Below are 16,949 nucleotides of genomic sequence, written 5' to 3'. Positions count from 1 at the left end.
ATTTTCTAAGAATTTCATATAAAACATAGCCTAGGTGGCTCAGTCGTTAAGAATCTGCCTGCCAATGGAGGGGACACGGGTTCGAGCCCTGGTCCGGGAAGATCCCACATGCCGCGGAGCAACTAAGCCTGGCGCCACTACTGAGCCTGCACTCTAGAGCCCATGCTCCTCAATGAGAAGCCCACGCACCACGGCGTAGAGTAGCCCACACTCTCCACAACTAGAGAAAGCCCGCACACAGCAACGAAGACCCAATGCATCCAAAAATAAATTAATTAATTTTTTAAAAATAGCATAGCCTACATATACCCTGGGAAAATGCACAGAGTACAAAGGCATCTACTTGTATGGATTATAAGAAGTCTCAGACATCCCATTTTAACTAAAAAGGATTTTTGAGGGATAGGCAAGAGTTCATTACAATAAAAAGGGAGGAGGGTTTATAATAAAAGGAACAGAAAGTATAAAGGCATGAAGTAGGGAAAACAAGGGAAACGATGTCTTCAGAAAACAGATAATAATCTGTCTTGACTGGAATGTTAGAGGGGTATTGATTAGCACTGCAAAATAACAGAATAAATTGTTGAGTTTGTATTTAATTCGGTAGTGCATTTGAAATAAAGGTGTTTGTTTTAGTTACCCAAGACTTGTTCAAGGATTACAGGTAAGTTTCAAAATGGAGTGTCTAAGAACTCTCACTTCCTCTCCAAGATTTACCAGTGGTCAAATCAAACTCATTACACTTATTAATGGTATAAATTTACTGGAGCTGAGAATTGGCATTAAGGAGTATTTGTGTATACAGTCATATAGTAAAGAAGCACTGATTTCAAAGAAATAAATAAGTTTACACAGGATTTAGTTTTATAAAAACGTGTGTGCTCAAATTGGTCTCTTGTGCTTAGATTGGTCTTTTTAACAAAATATCAGGCTCCTCTGTACGTAATGGGAATATTATCTATGTTTTAAAATGATGAGCAATATATTAAAATAAGTCTAGGGCTTTGGCTCACTCCTTTTTTTGCAAAGATTAGACCTTTTTATCCACTACCAGTAACCTAATTGGTTACATCCATACTAGTCATGCCAGTGTTTATAAATACAGTGGAATCACTAAAGATATTTCTGCCCCCAAAACTGAAAAAAAAAAGCTGTATGCCTTATGAAAAATATTTAGTGCAGAAAGAAGAATAAAATGATGGCAACACTTCAAAGATTATGAAAAGCTAGAAAATATCAGATTTAAAGGGAAAATTTGAATAGTTTGTTCTTTCCAACAAATAAAAAGGCAAGATATATAGGTTCAAGAGCTTACCGTTTGAGGAATAAATAGTTGGGCAATATGCAGTTTTCTCAGACAACCTCTGGGTGCTACTGTTGACCAAAGGGAACATAAGGGTTCTCATTTCTGCAGGAGTGATGGGCAGAGTGTTTTTCTGCTTTGTCCTGTGCACATCAAAACGCAAACGCACCTCCTGTGCAACCTCAAGCGCCTAACAAATAAGTCCTACCCTCAAATCTCAAAAGTCCAGGGAGCTGTCATTGATTTTTTAAAACATCCCAGAGAAATCTTGAAGAGCAGCTTCCCAGAGAGTTCAAGAAATGCTTAGGAGCTCCAGAAAAGCTGAAACAATGAGAAGTCAGGTACTGCTTCTCTTCCTGCTGTCTTTGTTGTGGAGGGCAATCTCCCAGGAGATCCAGTACTCGATTTCAGAGGAGCTGGCCAAGGGCTCGAGGGTGGGGAACCTGGCCAAGGATCTGAGGCTCAGTGTCCAGGAGTTGCCAGCTCGAAAACCGCGGATTAGTGCAGAGGAGTTCTTCAGTGTGAGTGCAGAGGTGACATTAATGTCCTTCTGTAGCCAGATTCCCGAGGGCTCAGACCTTGGAACCGTAATAGCCCTCATTAAAGTCCGAGACCAGGATTCTGGGCAAAATGATATGGTGACATGCTATATTCAGGAAGGAGTTCCCTTCAAATTAGAATTCACCTCCAAGAATTATTACAAGCTAGTGATTGACGGTGCCCTAGACCGAGAGCAGAGGGCAGAGTACAATGTTACCATCACAGCCACCGACAAGGGCAAGCCGCCCCTCTCCTACAGTACAAGCACCACCCTACACATCCGCGATGTCAACGACAACGCTCCAGTGTTCCACCAGGCCTCCTACGTGGTCCACGTGGCAGAAAACAACCCGCCTGGAGCCTCCACCGCCCAAGTTAGCGCTTCAGATCCAGACTTGGGGCCCAACAGCCACGTCTCCTACTCCATCGTGGCCAGCGACCTGGAGCCGCGCGCGCTGTCGTCCTACATGTCCGTGAGCGCACAGAGCGACGTGGTGTTCGCGCAGCGCGCCTTCGACCACGAGCAGCTGCGCGCCTTCGAGCTGACGCTGCAGGCCTGCGACCACGGCTCGCCCGCGCTCAGCGCCAACGTGAGCCTGCGCGTGCTGGTGGGCGACCGCAACGACAACGCGCCCAGGGTGCTGTACCCGGCGCTGGGGCCCGACGGCTCGGCGCTCTTCGACACGGTGCCGCGCGCCGCGCAGCCCGGCTACCTGGTCACCAAGGTGGTGGCGGTGGACGCCGACTCTGGACACAACGCCTGGCTGTCCTACCACGTGCTGCAGGCCAGCGAGCCCGGACTTTTCAGCGTGGGGCTGCGCACGGGCGAGGTGCGCACGGCGCGGGCCCTGGGCGACAGGGACGCGGCCCGCCAGCGCCTGCTGGTTGCTGTGCGCGACGGGGGACAGCCGCCCCTCTCGGCTACCGCCACGCTGCTCCTGGTTTTCGCGGACAGCCTGCAGGAGGCGCTGCCGGACCTCAGTGACCACTCTGAGCCCACTGACCCCCAAGCTGACCTGCAGTTTTAGCTGGTGGTGACCTTGGCCTTGATCTCAGTGCTCTTCCTCCTGGCAGTGATTCTGGCGGTCACCCTACACCTTCGACGCTCCTCCAGCCCCGCTGCCTGGAGCTGCTTTAAGCCTGGTCTGAGTTCCAAGTCTGGACGGAGGGTTCCCCCCAACTACAGTGAGGGAACATTGCTCTATTCCTACAATCTGTGTGTTGCCTCGCATTCAATTGTGCGATTTAAATTGTGAAATTTAATTTTCACAACGTGACCCAAGAAACAGCTACCCCTCCGGATCTCCTAGGTGAAGATCCTTCTATGGGTATATGTGCCAGTAATGAAGACTCCCAAATCTCTCATGATTCCTCTTTTTCCCATCACGTGAGTTTTTGCAGACTTACTTAAATTTTATTATTGTATTTTATTCTCGACAGTGCATCATTATTTTCGGTCCTTGTTCATTGTTCTAGTGGTGGTAGTGGGAGAGGAGGTATATAGGATGGGTGGAGATTGGTCCCTTGATTGCTCAGTAGTCTTGGCAGTTACCTAATTACTACTCAATTTGCACTCTTGGCATTTCTATATGGTCAACAAATCCTGCTAAAGATAGCTTTTTCTTGGATGTCACCACCCTTAGTAATAGAACTGTCCTTAATTAGTTGATGTGTAATACTCCTTTTTTTCAAGATTGTAAATGTATTGACAGTTCTTTCTGCCTAAGTTAATGTTCATCTTCATCAAATACATTCTAGTTGTTTATCTTTTTTTCTGCGATGTGTATTTTAATATAGCCTTCCAATAATCCTCTTAGCACTTTTTTGCCTTATCACGTGCAGCAAAGACTGCCAGGTTTTACATTTGAATCACTAACTTTGGGTCTTTTTTCCCACTTCAAAATCTGTCAAGAATAATTTTCTTGACCATTCTTAAATAATTTATTTTTATACCCTTTCTACTTTGTCACTAGTGTAGTAAGGAATGTAACAAACATTTTTTGTATGCAGAGCCTTTTCTGTGTTACTTTTTTTAGTATAGGTTTCTGAGAAGTGAGTCAATTTTTTTTCAAAATATTTTATTTTACCTCCCAATCCCCAGCAATTTGTGAGTCTTTTGAGGATTGTGGAAAATACCTTTAATCTATTCTCCAAAGTCTGAGAATTTTAAAACTCTGAATAGTTAATGGACTTTTGTGTCTGGTCAAAATTTATGAGTAATTTCTAGAAACTAATTATTAGGTGAGTAATAATCTAAAGAACTGAGTGCTTGCTGCTTTATTTCAAGTTTTCTCACTTTAGTAAATTAAGTATTCATGAATAAGGAAACTATGAAACATGCAATGATTATATACAATTACTAAAATATTTCCTTTTACTGGTTATTTCTAAAATCAAAACTAAAGTAAACTTATAAATAAAAGTAAGATAATAGCTTCTGGATGTGTCCTAATGTGGAAATGATCACTGAAACACCATTTCCTCTTCACAGTGCTTCAGTTTAACTTTTCTGTCTTCTTACCTTTATTATTTCCTTTTAAGGTCAGTTATTTATCCATTGTTTTAGGTTTTGCAGCTGCATTAATGACTCATTCGTTAAGCATTGAAAAAATATTTCAGTGTATACTCTAGGAAAGGTGCTGTTCTAGAGTGAGAACTCACTGTGAACATGATCATCACAGATATAACCTGTGGCCTAGAATCTTCTTATATAAAATTAATGAGCAAATGTCCTTCCCAAACCTATTATCGTATTTGCCAAGCCCATTTGCACAGGGGTAAGGCTAGCTCTTTGAACAGTAGATATTTTCTTACAAGGGAATTGAAAATTTGCCCCAGATTCTAAAGGGTCAACCCATGTGAGAATACTTGTTTCTGCATAGGTTGGGACTGGAGCCCAGACCTGTCTTTTCATCCATTTATTCTTTCAGTCTTCAAGTATAACCTTGTTCCTGGGAGGGATAAATATGTCCCTTATGCAATACACAGTAGTGCAATTGGGCTATGAGAATAAATAATGCAAAAACTTAAAAAGAGGTAGAAAAATTCTTACCCCAAAAAAATTGTCTCTGAAAAAATAAATTATTTTATAAGTCTTATTGTACAGGAATCTTTGGATCACTTCTGGGTTTTCATTGCAAATTGAACAGCAGGCGTTTGACTTTTATCATTTTGGGGAAAAATAGAATAGGGCAAAGAAATGGTGTACACAAGTGATACTTTATTTACCAAGAATAGACTGCAGTAACAGGTTAGGACTCTGAGTGTCGCTGTTCACCAATCGGGGGAGGAAAAGAACCAGGAAATTAATACAAACCACAAGATTTCTGCATTACAAAGCACTAGCTCTGGGGCTTTAGAAAGCTTCGAACTGGACCCCCGAGAGCGCCAGCATCCAACGGTGAAAGCACATTATCTTGGACCCTGAAGGTCCTTGGGATCCTCAGGCCTCCACCAAGGGAACACCCACGAGCAAGCTATTCCGCCGCGGGGCTGTAATGGCGGCTTCTCCTTATTGCCCAGACTGCAGCCGGCTGATCGGGATCTGCGTTCTCTTGGGGGCCCTGTGGGAAATCCGGGCCGAACATATCCTCTACTCGGTGCCTGAGGAGCTGGAGAACGGCTCCTTCGTGGGCAACATCGCCAAGGACCTGGGGCTGGAGCCCCGGGAGCTGGCGGAGCGCGGAGTCCGCATCGTCTCCAGAGGTAGGACGCAGCTTTTTGCTCTGAACCTGCGAAGCGGCAGCTTGGTCACTGCGGGCAGGATAGACCGGGAGGAGCTCTGTGACAGATCTCCAAAGTGTGTAGTAAACCTGGAGATTCTCCTAGAGGACAACGTGAAGATTTTTGGAGTAGAAGTGGAAATAATCGATGTTAATGATAACGCGCCCAACTTTGGGGCAGAGCAAAGGGAAATAAAAGTAGCTGAAAGTGAAATTCCTGGGACAAGATTTCCTCTTCCTGAAGCTTTTGATCCGGATATAGGGATAAACTCTCTGCAGGGTTACCAGCTCAGCTCGAATGGTCACTTCTCCCTGGATGTGCAAAGAGGAGCTGATGGGATTAAGTACCCTGAGCTCGTGCTGGAGCGCGCCCTGGACCGCGAGGAAGAGGCGGTTCACCATCTCGTTCTCACCGCCTTCGACGGAGGCGACCGGGTTCACTCTGGCACTGCCAGGATTCATGTAACACTTGTGGATACCAACGACAATGCCCCAGTATTCACTCAGCCCGAGTACCATGTGAGTGTGCAGGAGAACGTGCCGGTGGGCTCCAGGCTACTCACAGTAAAAGCCACGGATACAGATGAAGGAGCCAATGGAGAAGTCACATATTCTTTCCGGAAAGTAAGAGATAAAATATCCCAGCTATTCCACTTGAATTCTCTGACTGGGGACATAACAATATTGGGGGATCTGGATTATGAGGACTCTGGGTTCTATGATATAGATGTAGAAGCCCATGATGGGCCTGGTCTCCGAGCCAGAAGTAAGGTACTGGTGACAATTCTGGATGTAAATGACAATGCCCCAGAAGTCACAGTTACATCTCTCACCAGCTCTATTCAAGAAACTTCTTCCCCAGGCACAGTAATTGCACTTTTCAATGTGCATGACAGTGATTCAGGAGAGAATGGCCTTGTCACATGTTCTATTCCAGATAATCTGCCATTCACACTTGAAAAGACCTTTGGAAATTATCATCGGTTGTTGACGCACAGGACTCTGGATAGGGAAGAAGTCTCAGAATATAACATCACTGTAACTGCCACTGACCACGGAACTCCACCACTGTCTACAGAAACACACATCTCACTGAACGTGGCAGATGTCAATGACAACCCACCTGCCTTCCCTCAAGCTTCCTACTTGGCCTACATTCCAGAAAACAATCCTAGGGGAGCTTCTATCTTCTCTGTGACCGCCCATGACCCTGACAGTAACGAGAACTCAATGGTCACTTACTCTCTGGCTGAGGACAAGCTGCAGGAGGCGCCTCTCTCCTCCTATGTCTCTATCAACTCTGACACAGGTGTATTGTATGCTCTGCGCTCCTTTGACTATGAACAGGTTAGAGACCTGCAGCTACTTGTGACAGCCAGCGACAGCGGGGACCCTCCACTCAGCAGCAACGTGTCTCTGACCATATTCGTGCTGGACCAGAACGACAACACACCTGAGATTCTGTACCCCGCCCTCCCCACCGACGGTTCCACGGGTGTGGAGCTGGCACCCCGCTCCGCAGAGCCTGGCTACCTGGTGACCAAGGTGGTGGCTGTGGACAGAGACTCGGGCCAGAACGCCTGGCTGTCCTACCGCCTGCTCAAGGCCAGCGAGCCGGGACTCTTCGCGGTGGGGCTGCACACGGGCGAGGTGCGCACAGCGCGGGCCCTGCTGGACAGAGACGCGCTCAAGCAGAGCCTGGTGGTGGCGGTCCAGGACCACGGCCAGCCCCCTCTCTCCGCCACAGTCACACTCACGGTGGTCGTGGCTGACAGCATCCCAGACGTCCTGACTGACCTAGGCAGCCTGAAGCCCTCAGCGGACCCTAATGACTCGGGCCTCACGCTGTACCTAGTGGTGGCGGTGGCCGCGGTTTCCTGCGTCTTCCTCGCATTTATCATCGTGCTGCTGGCGCTCAGACTGCGGCGCTGGCACATGTCGCATCTGCTCCAGGCTTCAGGCAGCAGGTTGGCCAGCGTGCCCGCCTCCCACTTTGTGGGTGTGGACGGGATGCGGGCTTTCCTGCAGACCTATTCCCACGAGGTCTCGCTCACCGCGGACTCGCGGGGGAGTCACGTGATCTTCCCGCAGCCCAACTACGCGGACACGCTCATCAGCCAGGAGAGCTGTGAGAAAAGTGGGCCTCTCCTGATATCTCAAGATTTACCTGAAAGAAAAGGAGAACCCAGTCTTCAACAGGTGAGTCAGATCTTGCCACACTGAAACGTAGGCAGAGAGCTGCATAAATGTCTCCAATTACATATAAAAGACACTTCTTTTTTAGTATTCTTTAAAGTGCTTTAAAGTGGAACGGCAAATGATCCTTCAATAATGATAAATAACAGTTACTACGCCTAATAGTTATTGATTACTTATCCTTTGTAATCTTCATTCAGTTATAGTTTCAGCAGCAATTTCTTAAGTTTATACTTCTAACCCTCTCACATCTTTATGTTTTTATTATTTTTTAACATCTTTATTGGGGTATAATTGCTTTACAATGGTGTGTTAGTTTCTGCTTTATAACAAAGTGAATCAGTTATACATATACATATGTTCCCATATCTGTTCCCTCTTGCATCTCCCTCCCTCCCACTCTCCCTATCCAACCCCTCTAGGTGGTCACAAAGCACCGAGCTGATCTCCCTGTGCTATGTGGCTGCTTCTCACTAGCTATCTATTTTACGTTTCGTAGTGTATATATGTCCATGCCACTCTCTCACTTTGTCACAGCTTACCCTTCCCCCTCCCCGTATCCTCAAGTCCATTCTCTATGTCTGCGTCCTTATTCCTGTCCTGCCCCTAGGTTCTTCATAACCTTTTTTTAATTTTTTGAGTCCATATATATGTGTTAGCATACGGTATTTTTCTCTTTCTGACAACTTCACTCTGTATGACAGACTCTAAGTCCATCCACCTCACTACAAATAACTCAATTTCGTTTCTTTTTATGGTTGAGTAATATTCTGTTGTATATATGTGCCACATCTTCTTTATCCATTCATCTGTCGATGGACACTTAGGTTGTTTCCATGTCCTGGCTATTGTAAATAGTGCTGCAATGAACATTGTCATACATGACTCTTTTTGAATTATGGTTTTCTCAGGGTATATGCCCAGTAGTAGGATTGCTGGGTCGTATGGTAGTTCTATTTTTAGTTTTTTAAGGAACCTCCATACTGTTCTCCATAGTGGCTGTATCAATTTACATTCCCACCAACAGTGCAAGAGTGTTCCCTTTTATCCACACCCTCTCCCGCATTTATTGTTTGTAGATTTTTTGATGGTGGCCATGCTGACTGGTGTGAGGTGATAACCTCATTGTAGTTTTCATTTGCATTTCTCTAATGATGTGTGATGTTGAGCATCCTTTCATGTGTTTGTTGGCAATCTGTATATCTTCTTTGGAGAAATGTCTATTTAGGTTTTCTGCCCATTTTTGGATTGGGTTGTTTGATTTTTTGAGACTGAGGTGCATGAGCTGCTTGTATATTTTGGCGATTAATCCTTTGTCAGTTGCTTTGTTTGCAAATATTTTCTCCCATTCTGAGCGTTGTTTTCATCTTGTTTATGGTTTCCTTTGCTGTGCAAAAGCTTTTAAGATTCATTAGGTCCCATTTGTTTATTTTTGTTTTTATTTCCATTTCTCTAGGAGGTGGGTCAAAAAGAATCTTGCTGTGGTTTATGTCATAGAGTTTTCTACCTATGTTTTCCTCTAGAGTTTTATAGTGTCTGGCCTTACATTTAGGTCTTTAATCTATTTTGAGCTTATTTTTGTGTATGGTGTTAGGGAGTGTTCTAATTTCATTCTTTTACATGTGACTGTCCAGTTTTCCCAGCACCATTTATTGAAGAGGCTGTCTTCTCTCCATTGTATATTCTTGCTTCCTTTATCAAAAATAAGGTGACCAGGGCTTCCCTGGTGGTGCAATGGTTAAGAATCCGCCTGCCAATGCAGGAGACACGGGTTTGAGCCCTGGTCCAGGAAGATCCCACATGCCGCGGAGCAGCTAAGCCTGTGTGCCACAACTACTGAGCCTGCACTCTAGATCTCGCGAGCCACAATTACTGAGCCTGTGTGCCACAACTACTGAAGCCCGCGCGCCTAGAACCTGTGCTCTGCAACAAGAGAAGCCACCGCAGTGAGAAGCCCATGCACCACAACGAAGAGTAGCCCCCGCTCACCACAACTAGAGGAAGCCCGTGTGCAGCAACAAAGACCCAACACAGCCAAAAATAAAAAATAAAATAAATTAAAAAAAAATAAGTTGACCATATGTTTGTGGGTTTATCTCTGGGCTTTCTGTCCTGTTCCGTTGATCTATATTTCTGTTTTTGTGCCAGTGCTGTACTGTCTTGATTACTGTAGCTTTGTAGTATAGTCTGGAGTCTGGGAGCCTGATTCCTCCAGCTGTGTTTTTCTTTCTCAGGATTGCTTTGGCTATTCAGGGTCTTTTGTGTTTCCATACAAATTGTGAAATTTTTTGTTCTAGTTCTGTGAAAAATGCCATTGGTAGTTTTATAGGGGTTGCAATGAATCTGTAGATTGCTTTGGGTAGTATAGTCATTTTCACAATGTTGATTCTTCCAATCCTAAAACGTGGTATATCTCTCCATCTATTTGTATGATCTTTAATTTCTTTCATCAGTGTCTTATAATTTTCTGCATACAGGTCTTTTGTCTCCTTAAGTAGGTTTATTCCTAGATATTTTATTCTTTTTGTTGCAATGGTAAATGGGAGTGTTTTCTTGATTTCACTTCCAGATTTTTCATCATTAGTATATAGGAATGCCAGAGATTTCTGTGCATTAATTTTGTATCCTGTCACTTTACCAAATTCATTGATTAGCTCTAGTAGTTTTCTGGTAGCATCTTTAGGATTCTCTATGTATAGTATCATGTCATCTGCAAACAGTGACAGCTTTACTTCTTCTTTTCTGATTTGAATTCCTTCTATTTCTTTTTCTTCTCTGCTGCCTCTCACGTCTTTAAAGCCATTTTCCTTTAGGCATTACTGAAAGGATAGATTAGAATTGTGAAATAATTCACAATTATTAAGGAGGCAATTGTGTATATTTATATTAAAGCATTCTCCCTTATGAAGCTGTTGTTTTGTCTGGACTGAGTATTTTAAAATTTCCTCTTTTTACACCCTAATGTACTTTACTTGAAATTTACTTTTCTTTCCTTTGGGATAGGTATTTTCCATTATGATTAAACAATGGCAATTTATAAATATTGGGGAATATACTTAACATTTAGATATAACTTTAACAGGGATAGTTTCTCAACTGGATTGGTACATTTCATATATTGTGTTGTTGCAGTTTGTGAGATGCACCAACTGACTATGTGTGATTCCTCTGGTGCACTTCTGTGATTACCAAAAATATTGCCCATTTAATTTCACTCATATTTAATAGCTTGCAGGAGTGATTTTAATAATTTCTGAATTACCTATTATGGTATCACTATGAGACCCTTTTTGATTTCTGAGGAAAACATAACTTTAAAAAATCTTTCCTTTTTCATCTTGGGAGCCTCTTATACAGGTTGGGTGACTTAGATTCTAAACTGATATGATTTATGCTATTTAGTAAGAAGGTCTCAGCCCTGGTCCCAAAAATTGCTCATAGGTATCTCTGTCACCGTTGGGCTCTGGGATGATATGACTTGGGGAAAATATTCATGAATGTCTAGGACTGCAAAAATTAGTGAACTTTGGATACCTGGAAATTGTAGCAATAGTTTGTGGACTATGCCTCAATTCAGCTTAAGAAGGAGAGTTTGAGTTTCTCAGTGCCTTTGTCTTCATGGGAAATTGTGGTGCAATACATAGAGTAAAACAGGAATGTGGTATGATACAACTAGCTGGCATGAGGAGAGGAAGGAGAAAATAATTAATGAATATTGAGAAACAAATCGTACCTGAGGATAGATCGTTTAAAATGCTGAAGCTTTAAAATATAATTTGGAAATATCAATTGTCTTGCAACTGTGACAGACATATTTGCATGCTGGCATTAAGAATACATTCCAGAATCAGAGTGATATATATTTTTTAAATGCCTAGGAGGGCAGTAGATAATTTATAACTAATATCACATGGAAATACATTTTTGTTTGAGTGGACACTGGGTTTCTTTTAGAAAGTAATATTTCTGGTTAAATAAATTGCACAATTATATGATGGGCTACTACATAGCCATAAGAAATTAAAAATGGGAACCCTTTTTATGTACTGTTAGAATATGTTATCTTCAAGATATAATGAGTTATATATACACTACTATGTATAAAATAGGTAACTAATGAGAACCTACTGTACAGCACAGGGAACTCTACTCAATGCTTGGTGGTGACCTAAATGAGAAGAAAATCCAAAAAAGAGAGGTTATATGTATACGTATAGCTGATTCACTTTGCTGTACAGCAGAAACTAACACGACATTGTAAAGCAACTATACTCCAATAAAAATTAATTTAATAAAATAAAATGCTCCAAAGTCTTATAGCTCAGATTTCAAGGAAACTCAATAGAAGTTTCCTCAAATTTGATAACAATCAAAAAAATTACATTTTATTACTAACAAATGGTTGAGAATTTGAAAGAAACATCTGCAAACTGTCAAAAAATAAAAAGCAAATTTCCATCAATTAAAAAAAAGATATAATGAGTGAAAAAAGCAAGATGCAAAACATTGTGTATTGTATACTTTTGTGTCTAAAACCGGGGGAGAATATTTTTAGAAATCTGCTGAACTCTACAAAACATACTAATGGAATGATACACAAAAAACATAGCACTCATTTCTCCTGGGAGAAATATGTTGTTGAAAGCACAGAGGGAGAGCCTATAAAATATGCCATATGTGCCTTCTGAATTTCGAACTGTATGAATGTATACCTATTTAAAAACAAATAAATACTCCTTGTAAATCCCCCCCCAAAAAAAGAGAAAACAAAAATAGTTCCTTGCAAAACATTTACAAGTCATTAGTGCAGTTTCTGGGGAAAACCTCTGGGCGTCGCTGTAGGTCAAAAGAAGGAAGAGATGATAATCAGAGACGCATTTGGGAACCTCTGAAAGGGTAACTTCCTGGTCAAACAAACCACACAAGGGAGGCCAGTACAGGTTTGGATAGTGGAAACGAAAGCAGGAAAAGTGACCCTATCCCGGATTTTGCTTATTCCTCCTCCCGACCAAGGAGCGGAGCAGCAGTGGAGGGAGACAGGATGAGGCCGAGCGCAGAGAGGAGCGGCCGAGCGCGGTGGCGGCAGGTACTGTTGCCCTTCCTGCTGTCTTTGTTCCGCGGGGCTCTCCCAGACCAAATTCGCTACTCCATTCCCGAGGAGTTGGCCAAGAACTCGGTGGTAGGAAACCTCGCCAAGGATCTGGGGCTCAGTGTCCGGGACTTGCCGGCCCGGAAGTTGCGGGTTACCGCGGAGAAGGAATATTTTATTGTAAACCCTGAGAGCGGGGACTTACTTGTGAGTGATAGAATAGACCGAGAGCAGATTTGTGGGAAGAAGCCTCTGTGCATTCTGGATTTCGATACTGTCGCTGAAAACCCACTAAATATTTTCCATGTATCAGTAATAGTACAGGATATAAATGACAACACTCCGCTATTCAAACAGAGTAAGATTGACTTAAAAATTGTAGAATCCACTAAGCCAGGTAAAACATTTCCACTAGACCCGGCGCTGGATTTGGATGCTGGTCCTAATTCACTGCAAAGATACAACCTTAATGAAAATGAGCACTTTGATCTCACAGAGAAACAGACTCCAGATGGACGTAAATATCCTGAGTTGATTCTGAAACATTCTCTGGACAGAGAAGAGCAGAATTTTCATCATCTGGTCCTGACAGCTGTAGACGGTGGGGACCCACCCCAAAGTGGCACCACCCAGATCCAAATCCAAGTCACAGATGCCAACGATAATCCCCCAGTATTCAGCCAGGACGTGTACAGGGTCAGCCTGCAAGAGGGTGTGCCCCCTGGCTTCTTAGTGCTTCAACTGACAGCCACCGACCAGGACGAGGGCGTCAACGCAGAGATCATCTACTCCTTTCATAATGTGGATGAACAAGTGGAACGATTTTTTAACTTAGACAGAAGAACAGGAGAAATCACGACAAAGGATGATTTTGATTTTGAAATCGCTAGTAGTTACACTCTCACTATAGAAGCGAAAGATCCTGGAGATCTAGCAGCCCATTGCAGTGTCCAAGTCGAAATTCTCGATGAGAATGATTGTGCACCAGAAGTGATTGTGACTTCAATATTTACTCCCCTACCAGAGGATTCACCACCAGGAACAGTGATCGCCTTGATAAAAACAAGAGATAGAGACTCTGGAGAAAATGGAGAAGTTTACTGCCAAATCTTGGGAAAGACCGAGTTTATATTGAAATCTTACTCGAAGAACTATTACAAGCTAGTGACAGACAGGACCCTGGACCGGGAGGAGATCCCAGAATACAACGTCACTATAATGGCCACCGACAGAGGCAAGCAGCCCCTCTCCTCTAGTATAAGCATCACTCTGCGCCTCGCAGATGTCAACGACAACGCTCCAGTTTTCCACCAGGCCTCCTACGTGGTCCACGTGGCAGAAAACAACCCGCCTGGAGCCTCCATCGCCCAAGTTAGCGCTTCAGATCCAGACTTGGGGCCCAACGGCCACGTCTCCTACTCCATCGTGGCCAGCGACCTGGAGCCGCGCGCGCTGTCGTCCTACGTGTCCGTGAGCGCACAGAGCGGCGTGGTTTTCGCGCAGCGCGCCTTCGACCACGAGCAGCTGCGCGCCTTCGAGCTGACGCTGCAGGCCCGCGACCACGGCTCGCCCGCGCTCAGCACCAACGTGAGCCTGCGCGTGCTGGTGGGCGACCGCAACGACAACGCGCCCAGGGTGCTGTACCCGGCGCTGGGGCCCGACGGCTCGGCGCTCTTCGACACGGTGCCGCGCGCCGCGCAGCCCGGCTACCTGGTCACCAAGGTGGTGGCGGTGGACGCCGACTCTGGACACAACGCCTGGCTGTCCTACCACGTGCTGCAGGCCAGCGAGCCCGGACTTTTCAGCGTGGGGCTGCGCACGGGCGAGGTGCGCACGGCGCGGGCCCTGGGCGACAGGGACGCGGCCCGCCAGCGCCTGCTGGTTGCTGTGCGCGATGGGGGACAGCCGCCCCTCTCGGCCACCGCCACGCTGCTCCTGGTTTTCGCGGACAGCCTGCAAGAGGCGCTGCCGGACCTCAGTGACCACTCTGAGCCCACTGACCCCCAAGCTGAGCTGCAGTTTTACTTGGTGGTGGCCTTGGCCTTGATCTCGGTGCTCTTCCTCCTGGCAGTGATTCTGGCGGTCGCCCTACACCTTCGACACTCCTCCAGCCCCGCTGCCTGGGGCTGCTTTCAGCCTGGTGTCTGTGTCAAGTCTGGACCCGTGGTTCCCCCCAACTACAGTGAGGGAACATTGCCCTATTCCTACAATCTGTGTGTTGCCTCACAATCAGCTAAGGCAGAATTTAATTTTCTCAGCGTCACCCCAGAAATGGCTCCCCCTCAGGATCTCCTCTGCGAAGATGCCTCTTGGGTGCCAAGTAGTAATCACGGAGATGCTGGGGTCCCATTTGCCTCAGGTACTATTTTAAAGGTGAGCTCTAATTTAATTCACTTTTTTACCTTGCGGTTTCAATGTTTATTAACAAATCACCTAACCGGAGTAGAAGTCTTCAATTCATATTTTATTGTTTTGTGGCTAGAATTTGGGTGGTTTTCTGCCTTACATATCATAATCATATTTAAACAAATCTTTGACATAGGTTTTCTATCTGACAGGTATGATTTATTTAACATAGTTACAAGCTTTTACTTCATAAAATACTTCTTTTTCTTCCTCATCTTTACATTCCTTCCCTCTGAAAGTTTATTACTGTTGAGACCTTAAGCTATTCCTTTTTCCTTCAGGGTCTTTATATTAGTTTTATTAATTTTAGTTGCACTTCCTCTTAGAATTATAGTACTTAAGAGTAAAGAGAGGGCTTCCCTGGTGGCGCAGTGCTTGAGAGTCCGCCTGCCAATGCAGGGGACGCGGGTTCGTGCCCCTGGTCCGGGAGGATCCCACATGCGGCGGAGCGGCTGGGCCCGTGAGCCATGGCAGCTGAGCCTGCACGTCCGGAGCCTGTGCTCCACAATGGGAGAGGCTGCAGCAGTGAGAGGCCCGCGTACCGCAAAAAAAAAAAAAAAAAAAAAAAAAGAGTAAAGAGAGCTCCCCATCTCACTAGTTTGGGAAACTGGGAACCAAAGAAAGGAAGAATTTTACTCAATGTCATGGCCTGTCAACAGCAGAGCATGGGTAGGACTGACATGAACACCAGCACTCTTCGTATCTTTACAAGCTAAGTGTCTTGGGATCCCAGATCTATTTTAAAAGGTTGTGAAAAGTTTGAGGTATGCAGTGTCTGCTATTAAGAGTGTGTTTAATAAATGGGAGAAATCTTTCTCTCTCAGGCACAATAACAAATTGCTCTTGTGAAAAATTGTACATTGAGAAAAATTTTGCAACCTATTCTCACATTGCTTCCTTAAAACTTTATTTTTTGAATTTTCTAGGTATAGATGTAAAACATCTTTATTTTCTTTATTTTCCTATAAAGGTGTCATTAAGTAAAAATTGCTTCTCTCAATGGACTCTCTGAAATGTCCACTTTTTTTTTTTTAGTCATGAGGCATTTCTTTTTCTGCTACCATATAAAGGTGATAACATTAAATATCTGTCTTAACATAGAGAGGCCACTCACTGCCTGCTCAATGATAAGTATCTGGACTTGTTTTTCTGTAAGGGTGATGAACTAAAGCCCTTTCTGCCATAGTCACTCTACTGATTTTCCCCAGGTGTCTGTAACTGTAAAACACCTAACTCCAATTTAGACATGGTAATAGGAAAATATAAATAATGCATAGTTAATCCGACTCAAACTCTCCGTCTGATATAGTGTAGTTGCCATGTTCTTAGTGTGAAAATCTTGAAACTTTCTTGAAGACCTCACAAGTAACAAAAAGCAAAAAAAAAAAAAAAGTCCCTTTATTTCTTCTGCATATGACAGCTAATGCAATTTGCATAATTCAGTAGGCCTTTTTTCAAAGGTCTACTGAGAGCTAGAATTGTTTTCTTGGCATTCTTATATACAAACGGGCATGTTTTCATAAATATATCCTAATTAAAAAGTGAAATCTTTAAACCGCAAAAGAATACTGATGTCCTAATTAAATGGACTCAATATAGGTAAGAGGTAATTAAAGGGCATAGGCTCAATGGCACAGTAAATAAAACTTTTCTAAAGAAGTAAAAAATAATCTAATAATTACATTAGTCTCAG

The 16,949-nt window shown here is 44.0% G+C and overlaps 2 protein-coding genes across 20 annotated transcripts in view; both read left to right on the top strand.

Annotated features, from left to right (window-relative positions):
- LOC105748547 (protocadherin gamma-C4) overlaps positions 1–16,949 on the top strand; it is a 179,097-nt gene that overhangs the window by 17,289 nt on the left and 144,859 nt on the right. For 2 of the 19 annotated variants that reach the window (XM_049708650.1, XM_049708667.1), the window contains exon 1: positions 5,139–7,110. The exons of 9 other annotated variants lie outside the window; for them this stretch is intronic. In XM_049708650.1, coding sequence (XP_049564607.1) covers positions 5,341–7,110 — 1,770 coding nt within the window. In that variant the 5' untranslated portion in view covers positions 5,139–5,340. Of the gene's footprint in view, positions 1–5,137; positions 7,765–12,662; positions 15,224–16,949 lie in introns of those variants that run through there. 8 more of the 19 variants (XM_049708671.1, XM_049708672.1, XM_049708662.1 and 5 more) reach the window with 7 other exon arrangements.
- LOC101280013 (protocadherin gamma-B1) lies at positions 60–4,347 on the top strand. The gene is given in 2 exon segments (XM_004286839.3): positions 60–3,093; positions 3,096–4,347. Coding segments are annotated over 2 exon segments (1,650 nt in total). The 5' UTR covers positions 60–1,602; the 3' UTR covers positions 3,255–4,347.

Source organism: Orcinus orca, chromosome 3 (genome assembly GCF_937001465.1).
Source record: "Orcinus orca chromosome 3, mOrcOrc1.1, whole genome shotgun sequence".
NCBI classification, from domain to species: domain Eukaryota; kingdom Metazoa; phylum Chordata; class Mammalia; order Artiodactyla; family Delphinidae; genus Orcinus; species Orcinus orca.
The sequence above is the reverse complement of the archived record's forward strand: the minus strand, read 5'-3'. Positions and strand labels throughout refer to the sequence as shown.